A 21,572-nucleotide genomic window follows, 5' to 3' on the forward strand; every position below is an offset into this window, starting at 1 on the left:
AAAAGCAACTTTCAGGCGATCTTTTTTATCAATGATATCTGTATTTATTCGAAAAAGGTAAGTTGAACGATATATTCTTTTTTTACATTTTCATTGAATATTTCTATGTGACTAGAAAATCTATGATTTCTTTCTTTGAAAGAAAAAAATATATTTTCTCATAAATTTTATTTGTTTTTTTTGAAAGTTTTTTTAACTTTTGAGTTCTTTTTAACCTTTGCAGAAAAACAAATAAAATTTATCTTTTTAAAAAATATAGATTTTTTGAAAGAAACCATCGAACTCTTAATTGAGTTTCTTCGATACTTTTATTCCATAAACGAAAGATTGTTCGTGTTTTATTGGCTTTTTATTGCAATTTTGTTGTTAATTTATACAATAATTGTCTATAAAAGCAAAATTAAAAACAAAATTCTGTGAAAATATTTCAAAGTAATATTAGCGTCCAAAATCTATAAAATGGAAATAAAATAAATTTTTTTGTATGATAGCAGAAAAGATTTTAGATACTTTATGAAACATTTCTCCTTCTTGATCATATATTTCACACATGCAAAATGGCCTGTGTGATGCTTAATTAAGGTTATTACCCTGCTTCCAAAATAACCTTTTTGACCTGTACGGCCATAGTTGAGATAGAAAATATATCTTTCTCTGTCGATCTTCTTCGCGCGCGCTTGCACGCTATGGCCTCTTCATTAGTAAGCTCTGTTCGCTACGCTACGCTGGAACTCTGCAAGACCGTCAAGCGCATGCGCGCCAGACCAACGTGCGAGACCTGGGAACGGCATCACGTCTGTATCTTCGTGCATCAAATTCCATTGTGCATTGTGTTCCGATATTAATACGTTATTTCGACAAAATTTTGTGTTGTATCAAAGTATACAGTAATTTACCAGCTATTCTTTTCTAAAGTAAGTATTATATACATAGTATACACATAATTGCTTAATTTCATTAATTTATACAATTTGTAGTTATATTCTAACCTTGTTTCGACCATGGCTATGTACGAGCTTGAAATAAGAAAGAAGATAAAGTTTAAAAAAAAACTTAGAAATAAAATAAATCAATCTCTAGCTATAATCAATAATAATTCAAACTTATTTTATGATTCTTATGGCATTAATACCAATGATGATTGCAACATTGATAATAATGTTAACGATAATATAATGTACAAGAATTCATGTCACATTAATGATAATTGCACAAACATCAATTCAACAATGAGCAATGAGTTACTTCATAACGTGGATAATACTGAAAAATTATTACATGATGTTAGACAGGAAAGAATTGATATACCGCTATCTGAGAAACTAGCCAAATGGGCTATAAAGGAAAATATTACATTGTCAGCGTTGAGAAATCTACTTTCTATTATACGGGAAATACCTGGTTGTGATGATCTACCAAAAGATCCAAGAACACTTTTAAAAACACCTAGAAATGTAGCTGTAACATCTCTAGGTAATGGAACATATTATTATTTTGGTATTGAGAAAACTTTAAACTTATTTTGTAAAAATCACAAGATCAGCATATCAGCAAATAAAGAGTTTTTATTAGCTGTCAACATTGACGGTTTGCCTTTGAGCAAAAGTACTAATAGCTCGTTTTGGCCTATTTTATGTTCTATCAAATCAATAAAAGTTCTTATGAAACAAGTGTTTTTGGTCGCCTTATATCATGGCACAGAAAAGCCAAAATCTGTTGATGATTATTTTAGAGACTTTGTTAATGAATGTATTTATCTATCAGCTAACGGTATATCAATCAATTCTTGTAAATATAATTTTCGAGTTTTAATGTTAATTTGCGATTCACCCGCAAAATCATTTGCCTTATCTATTAAGCATCACACAGGCCATTTCTCATGTACGAAATGTGATCAAGAAGGAGAAATGTATCATAATGTATTATGCTTTATTGAGACTAGAAATTTTTCCAAAAGAACCGATACTTCTTTTAGAACTGCTGCTCAATCAGAGCATCATACTGGTAGAAGCTTGCTGTTAAATATACCAAACTTTAATATGATAGATAACGTACCAATTGACTATATGCATTGTCTTTTGTTAGGAGCTATGAAAAGACTTCTTTGTCACAAACGGTATGGGTGGATTCATGGTAAACCACCTTATAAATTACGAGCTCGTGATGTTAATAAAATTAGTGAAAACCTTTTAAAATTAAAACGATATATTCCTCATGAATTTTCTAGAAAGACGCGTTTTATAAATGAGTGTAAAAGATATAAGGCTACAGAATTTAGGTTTTTTTTATTATACGCTGGTCCTATAGTTTTGAAAGAGATATTATCATCCAAAATCTATAATCACTTCATTACATTAAGTCTTGCAAGTTCTTTAATGATAAGTGAATATTATTCAAAACTTGAAAACTATGTAATATATGCTCATAATTTGATGGAACATTTTATTTGTCAATCCATAAAAATTAATGGTCCAGATTTTGTATCGCATAACATACATAATCTTTTACATTTAAGTGATTGTGTAAAACTGTATGGTGCACTTGACAACTTCAGCGCATTTCCTTTCGAGAATTATATGCAGCAATTAAAAAAAAAGATTCGCAAATCTGCTCAACCTCTGCAACAAATTATTCATCGTACAACTGAAGAATATAATATTACTCAATGTACAAATATCACAGAAAATGATTCTTCTGCGAAACTATTAATGGAACATTTTGACGGACCACTGATAAATAATTGTACATCTCCGCAATACAGAAAAGCACAGATAGATAATTATTGTTTAAATATTTTAAAAATAGCCGATAGATTCGTAGAGTTAAAAACCAACGTTATTATCGAAATTAAAAACTTTGCTTCGTATAAAAATTCTGTATGCTTAATAGGTTATCGATATAGCAAGCAAGAACATTTTTATTCTAAACCATATTCATCATCTTTGCTTAATATTCAATATATAAAAAAAGATAAAAACATACTTGAAATGTGGAATATCGAATTTATAAAAAGAAAATTAGTAGTACTACCATACAAAAAAAAATTAATCTCATTTCCTTTATTACATGCATAATTTTATAATTTTATAATTTATTATTTTTAACCATAAATATAAGTACATTGCTATTATTATTGATATTAATAATTAAAATTTATTAGAGTTGTAATGTTTAATTATAAAAAATTGCAAAAATTAATATTAGATTGCTAAATTTATAAACATATTTGAATGTACATAATATAAAATAATTAGTTTAGTTATAAAATATCCAAGATGACCTGGTACGTTGTAAAATTTGATGATGAGGACACAGTTGAAGCTGTACCTGACATATGGTACATGAAAAAAAATTCACAATGCTATTGGCCACCTGAAGGCACTGCAAAACATATTATAGTAGACTTTATAAAAAAAAAGCAATCTCCTGGAGCCGACTGGGCACTCTATGAAGCAAACCTTTTAGGCAGCTATGGTAAAATACACTTTGACACATTCTCACAGAATACTTTATATAATAAAATACTCCTAAAATGTTTATACGTAAAATGTTAATACATTTAGTATAATACACTAAATGTATTAACATTTTACGAAATTTGTATGGATCGATTTTTTATTGTTTTTAATTTTGTTTTTTATAGACAATTATAAAATAGCACAAAAAAAAGCCAATAAAGCTAAAAACACAAATAATCTCTCCTCTAATAACGAAGAATTGAAAAGGAAATATAGACGTAGAAGGAGCACGAAAAAAAGCCATCATAAAGAATCTGAAAATGAATATGAATTATCCTCTGAAACCGAAGTATCCTCGGATAATGTTATATATCCTGTTCCAACTCCAATAGAAAAAACTCAATTAAGTGGTAAGTAATATAAGCAACAATCATACAATATTATACATATATTTGTAAGACAAGAATTCTATTTTAATATTTCATTAATAATTTTTTGTATAATAAAAATAAAAAAACTCAAAAATTAAATAATGAAAAATACAAAAATAGGGCAAGAGCTTCAGCAAGGTGTTCGTGCAAAATTGTACTTTCTTACTTTCTTACTTTAAGAATTACACAATCTACAAATTGATGATATCAGTAAAACTATGAATCTTTTATTAAGAAGTAAAAGTAATGAGTGGCAGAACTTATCATTGCATGAAGATGTTTTAGATATCACATTTCCAGTAAATGAGAATTCTTTAACTCTAGAAGACTTGTTAGATTCTGAACATAAGTAATGATTGGTAAAGTATATTTGATTATAAATTGATTATAAAAACGTTTTAATGTGAATTATTTAAATTATATAAAACTTTTTGGTAAACGTTTCTGTCCGATATCAGACCTTCAGTAACATAAAAATTATAATAAATTCTACGCCGTAATTATAAACATAATTGTCGCCATAATGTATGTCAAATTAATCATTAATTTTATTAATACTATATCATTCTGTCGCCTATTGATAACACAGTCAAATGTTTTTGTCAAAACGATAGACTCAATCGATATTATTTATATAATTACGGCAGAATTTTGTTATAATTAGTATGTTGCTGAAGAAGGTCTACTATCAAACAGAAACGCGTTTAACCAAGTAATGAAGTAACATTTTGCGCGAACACTTTGCTGTGGCTTTTGTTCTATTTTTATATTTGTAATTATTTTTTATATCAATGCTTTTTAATATTCTGTTTGTGCATATAGTACAGAAAAAAAATATTTAATCTATTCATCAGAAATAATGAAATAAAGATGTACAAAGATGATTTCTTTAAAAATATACAATATTTTTTCATACATTTTATTAGTATACTTTGTTTTTCTGTCTCAAAAGTTAAAAAGTCTCAAAGAAATATCCAATGATATGTAAAAAGAGTAACGTTCAATCATTATTTTTTGAAGGGATTAATGTCACTGACAAAAATGATCAGTTGAAAGCTTCTACCTCTGTTACTACGTCTAATAAGTCTGAAAATCTATCTGCAGTATCACAGCAGCCTACTTCGACTCTTCAACAGAATAATGGTAAGATTAAATTTGTACATGTAATAATGAAAATAAGATTAATTTTTTTTGTAGTACCACTAATTTTCTTTTGATAAATTTGATATTCCATATTTTAAACAAGTTTTTCTCTTTTTTTATATATTAAATATTAAGTAAAGATGATAAATATGGTTTAAAAATGATCTTGTTGTATCGATATCCTATTAAGGCTTTTGGGTACTCGCTGTGACCATGTTGAATCGTAACGTCAGAAGCAAGAAGTGTCACGTTGAGAATTCATAGATGTCATTTTTGGATAAATAAATATTTTGATACAATACCACTTCAGATGGCTTTAACGTACTTTTAAAATACCTCGAAAACTATGCTTTTCTCTTGATAGCCAATCAACAACTGTAAAATGATCGTAATATCAGACTTTGTAATATGGAATAGCTGTGCATGTGCAAGACTGAACGGACTAGGACTTTATATAGCTATTTTTTACAGCTGTTGACTGATTATAAAGGGAAAAAGATAATTTTCGAGGTATCTTAAGAGTATGCTAAAGTCAGGTGTGAAATGTTGTTTTATCAAAATATATCTTTTCATTTAAAAATGGCATCTAAGAATTTTTGTTTTCTCGCCTCTGACGTCACAATTTTGACATGGCCGGAGATGTACAATTATTTATCAGTGGTCTGTCAAAATGTTCTATTAATAGTTTCACAAAACAATCATTTTCTGCAATATTTGTATATTGAGTATTTTGTAATATGTGTTATTTTTTCTATACTATGCGTAAATAAATTATATTATTTTTGAAGGAAGTGTTGCTATATAATTTATAATCGATGTTTTTATTTCAGAATATCAAAAACGAATTCTAAGAGAATTACACATTCTAAGTTTAAAAATGGACGATATTGTTGAAAGTATGAGTCTTTTATTAAAAAGTAAAAGAAATGAATCGCAAGACTTAACTTCGCATGAAGAAATTCTAGATATCACACGATCATTTCCGGTAAATGAGAATTCTTTAGCTCTATTAGAAAACTGGTTGATAGACTCTGAACATAAGAAACTATTGGTAAGAATTTTTAAGTACGATATATTTGATTATAAAAATGTTTCAATTTAAACAATTAAATTAATATAAAAAATTATTCAATATTTAAGTCTTTATTTTACAATTTTTCAATTAAAGAAATTAAATAATCTTTTTATAATGGCAGTCGCAACATTTAAGTCGTATTGGAGGTAGTAACGTTAAAGAGATTGTACGGAGAATTATGTATCATGTATTTACTAACGAAGTTGGTATGATTTACTCTTGGGAAGGAGCAAAGAAAAAGAAAATCTTCAAGGATTTAGCTGTAGCATCTACTATTTTCTGTAAATTAAAAACCATTAAGTTATAATAATACAATTATAATAATAATCATACAATTAAAATTTTGCAAAACTTTTTACTTTAATATAATTTGTGATAATCTTTTGCAGCTGCCGTACGACTCAATAAGAATACTAATGATTGCACAAATGCAGAAATTATAAGTTTTATAAAAGCATGGCTTGTAAGGAGCAAAGATCGTTTTAATAATAACAAAAATAAACCTGCAACTACTCAAGACGTTAATGAGAACCCGCAGATCAGTAACGGAGAGTAGTCTTAAAATATTTAAAACACACTACTCATATGATGGCAGCTATGGTATAGAATAGAGAGTAAAAATAGTACAAAAGTTTCTATTATTTTTAATAATTCTTTGTTTCTTCGCGTACGTTCACTGTACGTATTATATTTACACACAATGAATTTTGTTTTAATTTACTAATATTTACGGTTCTGATAAAAAATATTAATATATTCCTATATTATTCCTGTATTATTAGATTTTTTATTAATAATTTCTAACATACATATGTTGTAGTAATATATTCATATATTGTAGTAATCTTAATTACACTTTTGCGTTATTCAAGTATTTTATTTTCATACATATGTGTTAATATTATTTAAAAAAAGTGTATAGAAGTTGCCATATCTTGCGCTTTAGTTTTAAAATTACAGTTTTGTTATAAAAATACATATGTACCTTATGACTAACTAATATGCATCTTATGCTCATTTCATATACGTGCAATAAATACAATTTTTTTATTACTTCTAAGTTTAACTTTTGTGTTATTTATTCTCTTGCAATAATCTTTTATATAACTTTGTTGAAATAAACATTTAGTTTGTATATAATACGTACGTGCATGGCGTGTACATTATATGTATAGAAGATGTGCATAATACATGCATAGAATGTATATAATACTCGTATGGCGTGTGTACATAATATGTGCGTAGCACGTATGTGACATGTCCAGAATGTCTTCATTTTAAATGATCCACTTGAATATTTCTTAGGGAGTATTTTAGGGGAAAATATTTCAGACAAAAGTTATAGAGTTTAGAGGGAAGTGCTTAATAGTGATCTAAATTTTTAATTACGGTCATTTACTAAAGTCATTTACAGGTCAATTTTGTTTTTAAAAGAAACTGTCAATTATATTTTATATTAATCGATTCTTTGTTATATTCTGTGTAAAAAATTACAAGCGTATTTATAAGATATTTTATGTTTTATAGTTTGACATTTGGTCAATTTTTTAATAATTTCTTACATAAAATGTAACAAAGAATCGATTTATATAAAAAAATTGTAGGAGTTTCCTAAAAAGAAATTGATCTCTATATATATGATCTTGGTAAATGAACGTAATTCAAAATTTAAGTCACCATTAAGTATTTCCTTCTAAACTCTACAACTTTTGAAATATTTTCCCCTAAAATGCTGTCCCTAAGAAATATTCAAGTAAATCATTTAAAATGGAACATTTTGGATATGTTACGTATGTGCTACATGCACATATAATACGTGCGTGGCATGTACATAATATGTATATACATCCTATGCATGTCTTACGCACATTCTATGTATATATTATGTATACATTCTATATACATGATATGCACGTATTATTTTCATCTTATGCATGTGCCATGTACATCTTATGTACATATTATGTACATATGCTATGCACGTATTATGTACAGCCTATGTACATTCTGTACATGTGTCATGTACATCTTATATACATATTATGTACATGATATGTACATATTATGTATATCCTGTGTACATCCTATGCATGTGCCATGTACATCTTATATACATATTATGTATATGCTATGTACGTATTATGTATATCCTATGTACATCCTATGCATGTATTATGTATATCTTATGTACATATTATGTACATGCTATGCACGTATTATGTATATCCTATGTACGTGCATAAAAATTAAATGTACATGCATGAAGTATATACATAGAATGTGTTTTTTCATGTACATATGTATATTTTTATGACATTCCATGTACATGCGCTGGGGGTACTATTGCATTTACATTTCATATACATTGGATGTACGCTGTAATACATGTGTATATATTATGTATATACAATATAAATAAATGTATATGAAATGTATATACATTGTATATCAAATTGTTTTGTGGGTGTTTATTAAAATACTTTATAATTATAATTTAATATTTTATAATTATATAATTTATAAATAATATAATTAATTAATAATAATTATAAATATTATATTATTTGTTTTTTTATTCTATCGTTTTTATCGATCACTCATAGTCGAGAGTCTCGTAAAAATCGATCGAATACCATAGAAGAAAATTATTATGTTAGAAACATTAAAAATATTATGTGCTTTACTAAAAGTATTGATGCTAATTTAACAATTTTATAGAAAATGAAGACTCATTAATATTAAAAATCTTTATTTTTAAATATAAAAGTTTCAAAAACATATTTGGACTACGTTTTAATATACGTATACGGCCACATTTATAATTATAAAAGCATAATTTTATATTACATAACATCTATTTATAAATGTGGCAATTTTAAATGTAATATTAACAAACTTTATACATCTTTTTTATATCTCAGCTTTTAATATCAAGCTTATATAATGTCAAGCTCTTTGATTATGCAATTTAAATTATTTAAGTAAATTTTTTTAACATCAAATTTTTTGTTTATAGTTTTACAGTTATACATGTAAATTAACATATGTAAAAATATTTAATTTTTTATAATAAAGAAATCTTTTACTGGAGTGAAACTTACGACCATATATAGTAGAGTACTTTTTCTGGAAACTGGACAGAACTGCAATATATCCTAAATTCTACGAGAAGTACGTGATTATTCGTTAGTACTTTTAGTTAAACATGCAATGCCATAATGCAATAAATTAGAACCATTTTTCAAAGAGTCATTTATATCCTCTCTGAGATAACACCTATTGTAGGTCACTGGCGAATTTACGAAGCAAGGCAACAATTCTCCCACTTTCTCATAAAACATTGACTAGCCTTTACATAATTAAAGAGCACTTGTAATTTTCGCGCTATGGTACTGAATAAATGCAATAATTAAAATTTTAATATCCAATATTAGATGTTTTTTGTATATCATTCGATAAATTCTTTAAAGCTAATCAACGAATCGCAAAATACTATCTCTTTCACTCTTACATATTAAGATTTCCCTTTGTAATAGTTCACGATGCATCTGCATTCGATCAAGTTATAAAACTTCTAGTAAACATATAGTTTATTACGTTTCTTTGAAAAATAAGATTATAAAATGACAATGACCAATTTACTTACAAACATACATAGAGATGTCTAGTACAGACTTATTTTCAAATATTTCAAATAAATGTGCAAAAATTCGTTTTTCTTTAATATACACATGTTCAAATAATTAATTAATTGTGCCGGCTAAATAATATTCATATTGGATGCAATTTTGCGTCTTTTATGTCGCTTCTTAGATCTATAATATTGTTAAGACAAATTTTAAAATTTGGTCTGGCATTTGCTACACCCCAGCAACGCTGCATCAATAGATATAACAAGGATGGACAGTCGAGAGACATCTGCAACCTGCCTCCCTCGCGTACGTAATTCATCACTTCGAGATTAGATTTTGTAGAGTAAGGTTGCTCACCCAATGATGTAATCTCCCACATTAGTACTCCGAATGACCAAACATCGCTCTGAGAAGTAAATATTCCGTTCGCTAGGGATTCCGGTGCCATCCAGCGAACAGGAAGCAGACCTTCTCCTTCCTAAAATAAAATTTTAACAAAGATAAATCTCCTATTCTAATTATCCATTTTTGCAGTAAGTATTCTTAAGCAAAAAACTAATATTTTGCATTATACATTTTGTTCACTAATATTTTGCATTATACATTATATACATATATATTGGAGAAATATATATAAAAATATATACATGGTCTTCATTTTTCTTAAATTCTACACTGCAAAAACAAGTGTGTTACTTTTACACATTTTAAGCGTGTTATTCTGCAGACACTTTTTACACGTTTCATCGTGTGTAAAATAAGAACACACGTGTGTTGTATGTATGCATCTATGCGTGTTGTTTTTACACGTTTTACGCGTGTTCGTGTTGGATAATTGCCGCCAAAATTGTAGGGGTGTTATCTGGGGGAGTTCTTATATATATATATATATATATATATATATATATATATATATACACATAATGCAACATTTTGCGCGTTACTTCTACAGCCGTCGAACACCCCTAAAATTGTTTTACAGCGGGATTTCTAATTTTTTTGATTCATTTTTCGTATGAATTTGTGGATCGTGTGATTTTAATGTCGGTTCCAAGTATCTTATGGTCAATAAAACCCATTACATTAACGTACGCCAATGGATACGCTGTGTCCCAAATATAATATGTAGCCAGCAAACCCATGACGGTTTCGGCAACCGTAGGATTAATTTATTTATATGTTTATATTAAATTTTTATTCCTTTTATACGAATTTAAACACAAAATACAAACTTTTAATACTGATCTGATCAATTATTAATGATTTTATAAATTATAATATTTTGTTATACATATATTTGTATAGAGTTGTGTTTACATATATATATTTTAGTTAGGTAGCATGTTATATAGATAGGTCTATATATTAGTTAGCTTATATATTATACATTTTTATTACATAGTTATAATAGTCACCCATTACAGAGTTAGTCATTATATATTTTCTTTAGTTCTTTGTATTTATTTTCAATTAATTTTTTTTACACACTTATAAATGTGTTTCTTTTTTCCGTGTTAGTTTCGCTCGTGCGTTATTATCAACGTGTGTTGTACCGTACAATATGTGTAACATAGTACTTTCTGTATTATATCAACGCTTTAAGTGTGTTTGAATTAACGTGTTGTTAACGAGTTGTAATCGAGAAGTGTGTATAACACCTAACCATATTAAAACTACACATTTACGTGTATTGTAAAACGAATATTCAATTCAAAATGTGTAGTATCAACACAGCAGCCGTTCAGTACACGTGAGCAAAGTGTGTTATGTCTTATTTCTACACACGTTGAACACACATCGAACACGCCCATTTTATGCAATGTATTTGACTTAAAGATATAATATAATCATATAAAGACGCTACAATAGAAAAACACTTTCAAAAAGTTTCATCTTTTTTAATTAATTATATCTACCTTGCGATAATAGTCATCCCTGCAAATATCTCTAGCAAGTCCAAAATCACCGATTTTGACGATACGATTCTCGCGATCTCTCGCAGACACTAAGCAATTTCGGCACGCGAGATCTCTATGCACAAAGCGCAGCTCTTCTAAATAGCAACAGCCGCGCGCAACATCTTCGCACATAGCGAGCAAATCATGAAGACGCAAAGCGTGTAAATCAGAAGGTTGTAATATTCGACACTCTCTCAAATATTTTTGCAGATCAGTTTCCATTAATTCCAACACGAGTAATGGAGAATCGTCGTCTAAGCAGACAGCTAGTAATCTTAACACATGTTCGTGTCTAAAGTGACTCATAAGCTTAGCTTCTTGCAAGAATTTCTTTTTTTCTTCGACGGAAGCACACCTTTCTAACATTTTTATGGCAACGAATGTCTCTGATCCCGGTTCTTCTAAATCCTTGACATTCCCTTGGTACACCTGCGAAATATTGAAAATTAAAGTAACTTTTATTAAACAAGAAAAGATAATTTAATTTCTTATAACATTATACATATATATTTCGTTTTATTTTAAATAATTCAACGGAAAAAATGAAGTGCATACGTATGTCTTAAAAATTAATGTATTACTATCTCTTTTAAAATGTTGATTTATATATCCGAAAAAATTGTATTCTCATCTTAAGTACATGCCACTTATATTTATAATATTTTCTACCAAAATAAACGCCAAAAGGATCCTCTTAATTTAGAAGAAAAATCCTCTAAAGAGATATTCTTAACATGCAAGAATATATACTTGATGAGATGTATTGTTATCCGTGTATTATTAAAATTATTAATCGATATAACAAAAAACAGTCTTACAAATGGACATTTGTTACTTATAACATGTATATTTAAATGTTACACATATAATTGAATATTTTTTTTGTATTTGACATAGTTAAATACACATTTTGCTTATTATGTTATTATTTTTAATATTAATTGTAAACTTATAAATTTATTATAAATTCAAATAATTTTATTTTATTAATTTTTATTTTAAATTTATTATTAATTTATTATATTTATTTATTGCGGCGCTGAAGTTGCAAAAGAAATTGAAAATATATTCTCAATTTAAAAAATGGAAATATTCTTATCTATTAAGAGGACTTATTAATGCATTTCAAGAAAACAATTTTTTCGGTGTAACATTTACTAAGAAATGTGTATTTCTCATTTCTACATTTAAACATTAATGACTTAAAATATGACGTTACGAAAAATTTACCATTCCGAATGCGCCGCTGCCAAGGAGTTTCGTTAGTGTGATTTGCTCACGTTTGATTTTAGTCAGCATAAATTTATTTGGATTATATTGCAACGCAGGCCTGTATAGCGCATTATGCTGAAAGTTTCCGATAAGTACCTCATGTAGAATCCTAGTCAAAACTTGCTCGTTATCTTCTTTGCGTTGTCGGTATACTGTTATAAAGTTGTAATATATTTAAATAACATTATGCAGTGCAAATTTTAAATTTTGCTCTTATAACAAATAAGTTAATGTTTTTTGAAAAATCTCTACACTTATTACATTAATCATAATTTGTAATTTAAAAAATGTGTATCAAATATACTTACAACAATAAATAAAGTAGCAGATGCAGATTACAATAACGGTAACAGCAAGGCTTAACATCAATGTTAGATTATATTGCGTAGCTCGAATTATCAAATCATCACCTTTGTTACATACAAATATAGTTTTAATTTTTTTGTCTAATTTGAATATTTCTACATATAATTTTATCATTAAAAATATTTCATTCTTAAAATTATGTAATTCATTTATATGTATGTAAAATAAACAGATCATATTAAAATATCTACATATTATCATATTTGCTTACCAAGTGTTTGAAAAATAAATCTTTCATCAGATGGCCATGTAAAGTTCTCGTACTCAGGATATGTCAGTATCAAACGAAACTTGTATAAAGTTGCCGGTAGCAAGTTTTCTATATAATACATTACTGTCTCATCATTATTCGTCTCAAAACTATCTGCGATTTGCCACTTTTGCATCACATTATTTTTGTATTCCAGTACGTAATGGATCGTCAGATTAACGCTAGGAATCCACGAAATATTCATATTGTTTTTGTTAACTCCGCTCAAAGTTATATTGTTCGGTTCCGAGTACGTGTACACAGTTTTGCTCAAACTGTCATTATGTAAATTGCTGTAGTTAGCTGGATACACACGTACATATACAAAGTATTTCTGTTCTGGCAGCAACGGTTGGATTATTGTAAAAAGTTTGTTGTCTACTTTATTATTAATAAATGGTTCTTCTATCGGTTGCGTGACGTTCACCAAGTTATTTGATTCCCAATATATTCTATAAGTTACTGTCGCACAATTCAGTTTCGTGGATGGAATCCAATAAACTGCCGCTATAGTCGGCGTCAGAACCTGAACGTTCACATTTTCTGGTGCATTGAGTTTGCTTTCGTTAGTTCTTAGTATGACTTCCGATCGGAATTGCAGGTCCATCGATAATTGATCAGAGTAAAAATTGCTCACAGCTAGCTTCAGCTTGTATTTTGTAAACGGTGTTAAATTCTGAATATCATAATATTGCTCGTATGTCTGTATATAGAATTCATCCAACTTGTTATGAAGATTATTATTCAAACAGCTTACGTAGATGATATATTTAATAGTAGGTATGTTGTTTTTACATTTGTGCTTGCGATTTGGTTTTGTAAAGTTCAAAACAATACTGTGCGCTGTTATTTTTACTATTGTAATATTATAATTCTTTTCATCAGGCGTAAGGCATTCCGTCCGAGGATATGGTTGTAAGGAGGATGATTTACCAAACGATATTAGGGGATTAAAGTAATCCGTGCTGTTTATTATTTGCACGTGTTTAGATGCGTTTTTTTCACTGTCGACAAGTGCATACTTCTTTTTAAAAATATAAAGATAAAAATCTGATGTATATCCATAACGTCCACTTAAATAAATGTTTGTTTCATCAATTATAAAATATTGCATAAACTCCGTGCCAATTTCAGCGATTGAAATTGAATTACATTTATTTATTTTAATGTTCGCCACAATTAATTCGTGTTTATCTAGCCAGTATATTATTGGCTCCTCTGTATTTGTGATGTCAAGCTTTATTTGATAAAAAAATTTAAAAAATGATGTTTTGTATGGACTACAGGTCATATCGGTTATTAAAAAAGATTGCACATTTCTTCCGTCAAGATCCGATTTCATTAATACATACTGTAAATATGAATTTGCATCTGTTTCGATCCAGTATAGAAATCTGGAAAATATATATATTATTATATATGTGTATTATAAAACATAATTTTAAACGTGAAGTTAATAAAATAATAAGCTTAAGTTATTACAATTTTATGATAATTAATGATTTTATGATTCTTTATATCTTTATTACAAAATCATAGTATATTACTGCAAAATTAGAAAATACTATAAATTCTTAACTGAAAGACACATTAGTGTTAATTTTTTTAGTGAATAAAAGTTAGCGTACCCTATAGATGGCTGTATAGTTAAATAAGAAGGACTATTCTCTCTGCTCAAAATCTTATCATATTTGACTATGCCATTTTGCCACATTGTTAAGTCCAGCTTTATAATGGATGTCGCTGACAATGAGATGTCATGTTCCATCCAATATAGATTTCTTCCTATCCAATCGATGCAGAGATTGTTGGAATTTTCTTTTAAACTAGTAATTTTTGTAATATTATTTGTACTCATATCCCCTATCATTAAATCTTTTATATACCAAAACTCAATGTTATCCACGAGCCAATAAATTTTATGTTCTGCTACAGAATAAACCACTTCTATTACATTAAATTTGCTATTAAAGGTAAAGAGATTGACGTAGGTTCTTAAATCCAGATCCCATATTGCAATGGTATTATTCATTGTAATCAATAATTGAGGTATCGGATTTTCGTGCGTCGTTGATACGTTCATTAAATCCGTATAAGGACCAGCACCAGCTTTAGTATGCGCTCGTACTCGATAATAGTACGTTGTATTAGGTTTTAGATTATGTTCTGTGCATTCCATTGTAGTTAAAATAGTTTTGTCGTCAAAGATTTGAATCGTTTTTAGGTTCTCGATGAACCAACATTGCACTGAATATCCTTGTATCACTTTGTTTTCATGTTTAGGTTGATTCCACCTGTAAGATAAAATTTAGCCTTTTCATATTTAATAAATTTTTAACAGAATCAATATTTTTATATGTCTATGTTAAATTTTAGAGAAAAAAAGGATATAGACTAAAAACTTTGATTCTTCACCTGAATGTCACAGAAATGTTGAATTTTTCATTTAGAAATCCATTGAACTCTACGAATGCTCTTGGCTCGCTCGGAATTATTCCTAGAGATTTTAATATAGTACATATTAATATGTTTAAGTTGATTATCTCGGTAAATTTAAAAAAAAAAATAATAATATAACGTGCAATGAAAATAAAGAAAAAAGAGAAAAATAAACATACGATATATTACAAAATTAACATCGCAAGTTTTTAAAATAATGAAATAACATAAAACCTCTGTGTATGTGTGTGTGTGTATGTGTTTCAAGACTTATGTTAGAAAAGTAATTGCTAAGTTATAATCGAAAAACCTTCCAATAAAGTGCCAAACCCTTTTCTAAAATTTCCTATTTCTTCACAAGTCAGTAGTATATTATTTGCGACAGATTTAAAACAAACAAAAAAATAATGAAATTGATGGTGTTATCTAAATTCTGCTTTATTTTACATACAGTTTATACATTTTTTCTCTCTTTTCGACAGAATGAATTTTATATTATCCTTGTTATTAGAAAATGGTTTAATATATATTTTTTATAATTTTTACTCTCTCTTGAATTTACATTGTGCTTACAACTTGTAAATTTTTTGTAAATTTTTTATAAACGTTTTATATATTCATTGCATCTTACCAATAGATTCTGGGTTCATGGACATATTTGCAAATGTAACTTCATCTACTTCATGGACTTCACTTCTTATAGTTACGCTTTCAGAATAATTCTGATCCGGCTGGAGATTTTCTAAAATGAGATGATTGTTGTTTTCGGGCACTGGAATATCCTGAATAAAATATAACATATAAAAAAAAATAAGTTAGACAGCTAGGCCAGAAATTCTACGGTATCATTAATGTTAAATAAAATAGTATATCTAAAAATATATATAAATAAGATTACCATAAAAAATAACATCGTATGTCAAAATAAATAAAATAAGTATAAAATTTCCTGTTTTGTAATAATTTTAGCTTGATATTTTATAATTCCATTCCTAATTTATAATGTGTTAAATATTATGTAATTTTATTTCTATAATATTTATTCTTATTATTTTTCATTATATTTTCTTGCGAAATATCAAACATGATTCTTATATTAAAAAGAAACTAACGCAGAATAGGCAGAATAAGGATTATTTAATAAGAATTCATAATTGTTTCTTTTTTAATAAATGTTATATTAAAATGTTACTCTCTTCGATTCTTGAAGCGATTTTGCTGATAGTTATAGTTCATGATTTAGTTTTTTTGCGATTGTTAGTTAACATTTCAAAATAAGCGAATTTACTTTGTAATAATCCGTATGTTTTAATTAAAATTTCAATAATAATGTTTGTATTTCAAGAATCCAAATGTTTAAAGTATTCTCTTTTATATGTGTTGTGTGTGATTATAGAAATTATTTAAATTTTTGTACTTAAAATCTTGTCGAAATTCTTTTTGATTATGATTATATCTTTTAACCCAAACAAATTCTGGAAAACAGGATACCATAATTTTTCGATTGACATTACCACGATATATAAGAATATGTGCATATTCTACATATAACTATTTAAATGGATATCTATATTCATATGGCTATATAAATGGATATACTATCAATATTATATATATACATCTATAAATTTTTATTAGTTAAATTGGAATAGATTGCTGTTACGTATATTGTTTATTTAACTATTGGCCCTATAAAGTTAATTGATACAATTTGAATTTTATTATACCAATTTAGTCAACATTCCTTTATATGTATATAGCACAAATGCAACTATCCTTGACACATCAAAATGACGCTGACTCTTTGAATTAATTTAGTTTACTAAAAATTTATTTACAAGTCTTATTATATTATTAAATAATTATAAATATTTAATAAAGTAAATAAGATCTTTTTGCAAATTGATGAAAAATCACATAAAACTCAATTCAAGTGTCATATATATATATATATATATATATATATATATATATATATGTATGTATGTATGTATGTATGTATGTATGTATGTATGTATGTATCAAAATAATGAAAAATTAACAGAAAATCTCATAAATATTAATAATTATTATTCTTAGAAATAGCAATAGAAACACAAACATAATACAGTCAAATTTTAATATTTCGTCTTAATTAAGTTTAATTTTGGACTATATTATACATCCATTTAAAAACAAAATAAAATTTTCAAGCTTTATACATCCTTCCTCATTGCATCATACATTTTAGTTTTATGTATAGTTTTATTTTATTATACAGTATGTAATATTATCATATTACACGTTTTAGTTACTCAAATAAACTGCACTATTACTTGTAATAACATTTAATTGTTTTTTAATGAAGCGAAAAAAATCTCTTACCTGCGTGAAAAGGTTGTCCGGAACGGTATTATTCTTTGTCAAAATTGCGATAGCTGCTTTCACCAGCATTAAACTTTTCAATAAAACGCATAATCTCATCTTAAACATAATAATATCTTCCTTTGGTGAATGTTGGCGCTCAATTTTTAATCACCAGTATTGTATTTTTTTTATTCTATGGATGATTCAGATTTGATCTAATCGAATCGATACTTTATTATGTGCTTGATGGAATTCTTTAGAATCTAGTTTGCGAATCGCGTTATTGTCTTCCAATATTACATTTTAATATATCTTTTTATGATTAATCACAATATTCTAGTAAATAGTAATTTTTATAATTTTTCAATGGGAACCAATAACAAAAATAAATACGAAACGACACGTATTTACTTGATTCTATCGAAAATAATAATATATCTTTGTTGTAATTTCTTTTAATATTTCGTAAAAAGATAATCAATAAAAATATAATCGAACAATTTATAAGCAATCCGAAAATTATAGAATTATAAATTTTCTGTCACTTTCACCGCTATTTAAGCATATAATATTATCCACGTTGATATTTGTCATATTTTTTGTTTCACTAAAATATACAAAATTATGATTACATTTGTATGCATATTATATACTACGCATGCTTTTAGGATCCACTATATGTGCATATTGTTGTGTGACGTTTATATGACAGTATTTGAATCAATTGACGCGCAACGTTGTCTTTTCTCGTGGCAATCACAATCGTAACTGACTTCGCAGACTAGACTGATCTGATCATGCTTTATTTGCTGCGCTTTGTTTATGATTCATTTCTCACTGCTTGATCGACGATACTTACAATCAGTGTTACTCCAACAGTTACTTATTCCAACACAGAGAATTTTTTCTTATAATTTACTTTGAAAATCATGGTAATCGTGAGACAATATGGTATGGAAAGAATATGAAAAATATGCTTGATTAATTTTACTTTACTTTTAGTATAATTAATCAAACATATTTTATATTTTAATGTAATAGATATTATTATTTTATATTGTGATAAATATTAATCAGAGAAAATATAATATAATTATTCGTGGAAACTGTTCACAGAGAGTTTTAATTTTTTAATTGCACTGCTTTACATTTAAAATTAAAAAATGTTTATATTTACAATCTTCGTGAAAAAAGTAAAAGAAGTGCATAATGTATACCTTATTTAAAATTATATACAGCCTCACATATATCATAGACCATTCTTTAAACGAAACAGTAATTCATTAAGTGATTTTTTTAAATACATGCAAATGATAAAATGCTCTTATAATTAATGGTCAAATGTTTAAATTAAAAATGCTGACAAATATTGTCCCAAAGTATAATTAATGCAATAAATAATTGGCAAGTTGTGTTTGCTTGTAGGTATTCTATTTATGTCGATCTATAGTAGCTTCAATCTCTAAATATGATTGCAAGATAATTAATTTATGAAAACATATACTATTAAGAATAAGTTTACTACATCAATAATGATGTAGTAAATAATTGATGTAGTAAATAAGTTTACTACATCAAAAGCATAAAAATAATATCTATATTATCCATAATAAATCTAGGAATTTTTACACTCCAAGAAAGCAAGTTTATTAAAATACTTTATAATTATAATTTAATATTTTATAATTATATAATTTATAAATAATATAATTAATTAATAATAATTATAAATATTATATTATTTGTTTTTTTATTCTATCGTTTTTATCGATCACTCATAGTCGAGAGTCTCATAAAAATCGATCGAATACCACAGAAGAAAATTATTATGTTAGAAACATTAAAAATATTATGTGCTTTACTAAAAGTATTGATGCTAATTTAACAATTTTATAGAAAATGAAGACTCATTAATATTAAAAATCTAATTTTAGTTTGTATTGAAAAAGACAGTTGTACTGTCGAAACGTTTACATGTTTTTTTAATAAACTTAATTTATTCCTTAATAAAGAATCTGTTAATATCTTGATTATTCGGCTCGCAAGTTGGCCTATTATTGATTGTTTGATTTTAATTATACACGAGCCTTATCTTAATTTTGATATTATTAATTTTATTTCACGCTGGCCTTATAATGCGTCGCTATCATCTACATTACAAATATCATCGTTTTAATTTTAGTTTGTATTGAAAAAGACAGTTGTACTGTCGAAACGTTTACATGTTTTTTTAATAAACTTAATTTATTCCTTAATAAAGAATCTGTTAACATCTTGATTATTCGGCTCGCAAGTTGGCCTATTATTGATTGTTTGATTTTAAAAATCTTTATTTTTAAATATAAAAGTTTCAAAAACATATTTGGGCTACGTTTTAATATACGTATACGGCCACATTTATAATTATAAAAGCATAATTTTATACTACATAACATCTATTTATAAATGTGGCAATTTTAAATGTAATATTAACAAACTTTATACATACATTTTTTTTTTGTATCAAGGTTTTTGCTTATGCAGTTTTTATTTAAGTAAATTTTTTTAACGTCTTTTTTGTACAGTTTTACAATTATACATGTAAATTAACATTTGTATAAACATTTAATTTTCTTTAATAACAATATCTTATACTTGACTAAAGTTTAGATCCGAACACAGCGGAGCTGCAATATACCTTGGATCCTTCGAGAAGTACGTGACAGCTTATTAATATTATAGTACTTTTAGTTATATATTATACGTACATGTGTCACGCTATAATAAAATAAATTGGAATCGTTTTTCAAAGAGTCGTTTGAATCTTCTCTGAGGTAACACATAATCATTTTCTAATAAAGCATTGACTAGCCCTTACATAATTAAAAAGCGCTCGTGATTTTCGCGCCATGTATACTCTGAATTAATAAGACAAAGATTAAAACATTAATATCAAATAAATTAAATCTTTATATATATCTTTATATAAATCTTTATATATATTCGGTAAATTGTTTAAAGCTAATCTACGAATCGCAAGTTATTATCTTTCACTCTTACATCACTGCAAAAACAAGTGTGTTACTTTTACACATTTTAAGCGTGTTATTCTGTAGACACTTTTTACACGTTTCATCGTGTGTAAAATAAGAACACACGTGTGTTGAATGTATGCATCTATGCGTGTTGTTTTTACACGTTTTACGCGTATTCGTTGCATTAT

General features: G+C 26.9%; 2 protein-coding genes across 5 annotated transcripts; one reads left to right on the forward strand and one right to left on the reverse strand.

Annotated features, from left to right (window-relative positions):
• The first annotated feature begins 717 nt into the window (after positions 1 to 717).
• On the forward strand, positions 718 to 7,173 carry LOC145944997 (uncharacterized). Of its 4 annotated transcripts, none has more exons than XM_083053751.1 (7): positions 718 to 914; positions 978 to 3,474; positions 3,644 to 3,868; positions 4,910 to 5,032; positions 5,863 to 6,083; positions 6,229 to 6,388; positions 6,497 to 7,173. In XM_083053751.1, the coding sequence occupies exons 2-7, from the start codon at positions 3,276 to 3,278 to the stop codon at positions 6,661 to 6,663; spliced, it is 1,095 nt and encodes a 364-aa protein (XP_082909877.1). In that variant the 5' UTR covers positions 718 to 914; positions 978 to 3,275; the 3' UTR covers positions 6,664 to 7,173. The 4 variants fall into 4 exon arrangements, with proteins under 4 accessions (XP_082909877.1, XP_082909878.1, XP_082909879.1 ...); XM_083053752.1 differs by having other exon boundaries at positions 3,255 to 3,474; XM_083053753.1 differs by having other exon boundaries at positions 3,260 to 3,474.
• A 1,891-nt stretch (positions 7,174 to 9,064) lies between these two features.
• Positions 9,065 to 19,175, reverse strand: LOC145944990 (proto-oncogene tyrosine-protein kinase ROS-like). Its single transcript, XM_083053740.1, has 9 exons — positions 18,389 to 19,175; positions 16,656 to 16,806; positions 16,001 to 16,082; positions 15,214 to 15,879; positions 13,547 to 14,979; positions 13,278 to 13,379; positions 12,928 to 13,121; positions 11,656 to 12,126; positions 9,065 to 10,217 (listed from the first exon to the last, which is right to left on the reverse strand). The coding sequence occupies exons 1-9, from the start codon at positions 18,494 to 18,496 to the stop codon at positions 9,879 to 9,881; spliced, it is 3,546 nt and encodes a 1,181-aa protein (XP_082909866.1). The 5' UTR covers positions 18,497 to 19,175; the 3' UTR covers positions 9,065 to 9,878.
• Between the last annotated feature and the right edge of the window lie 2,397 nt (positions 19,176 to 21,572).

This window comes from Prenolepis imparis, unplaced genomic scaffold (assembly GCF_030444845.1).
Source record: "Prenolepis imparis isolate NDT839.2.m4 unplaced genomic scaffold, iyPreImpa1.0 SCAF_14, whole genome shotgun sequence".
NCBI lineage: Eukaryota > Metazoa > Arthropoda > Insecta > Hymenoptera > Formicidae > Prenolepis > Prenolepis imparis.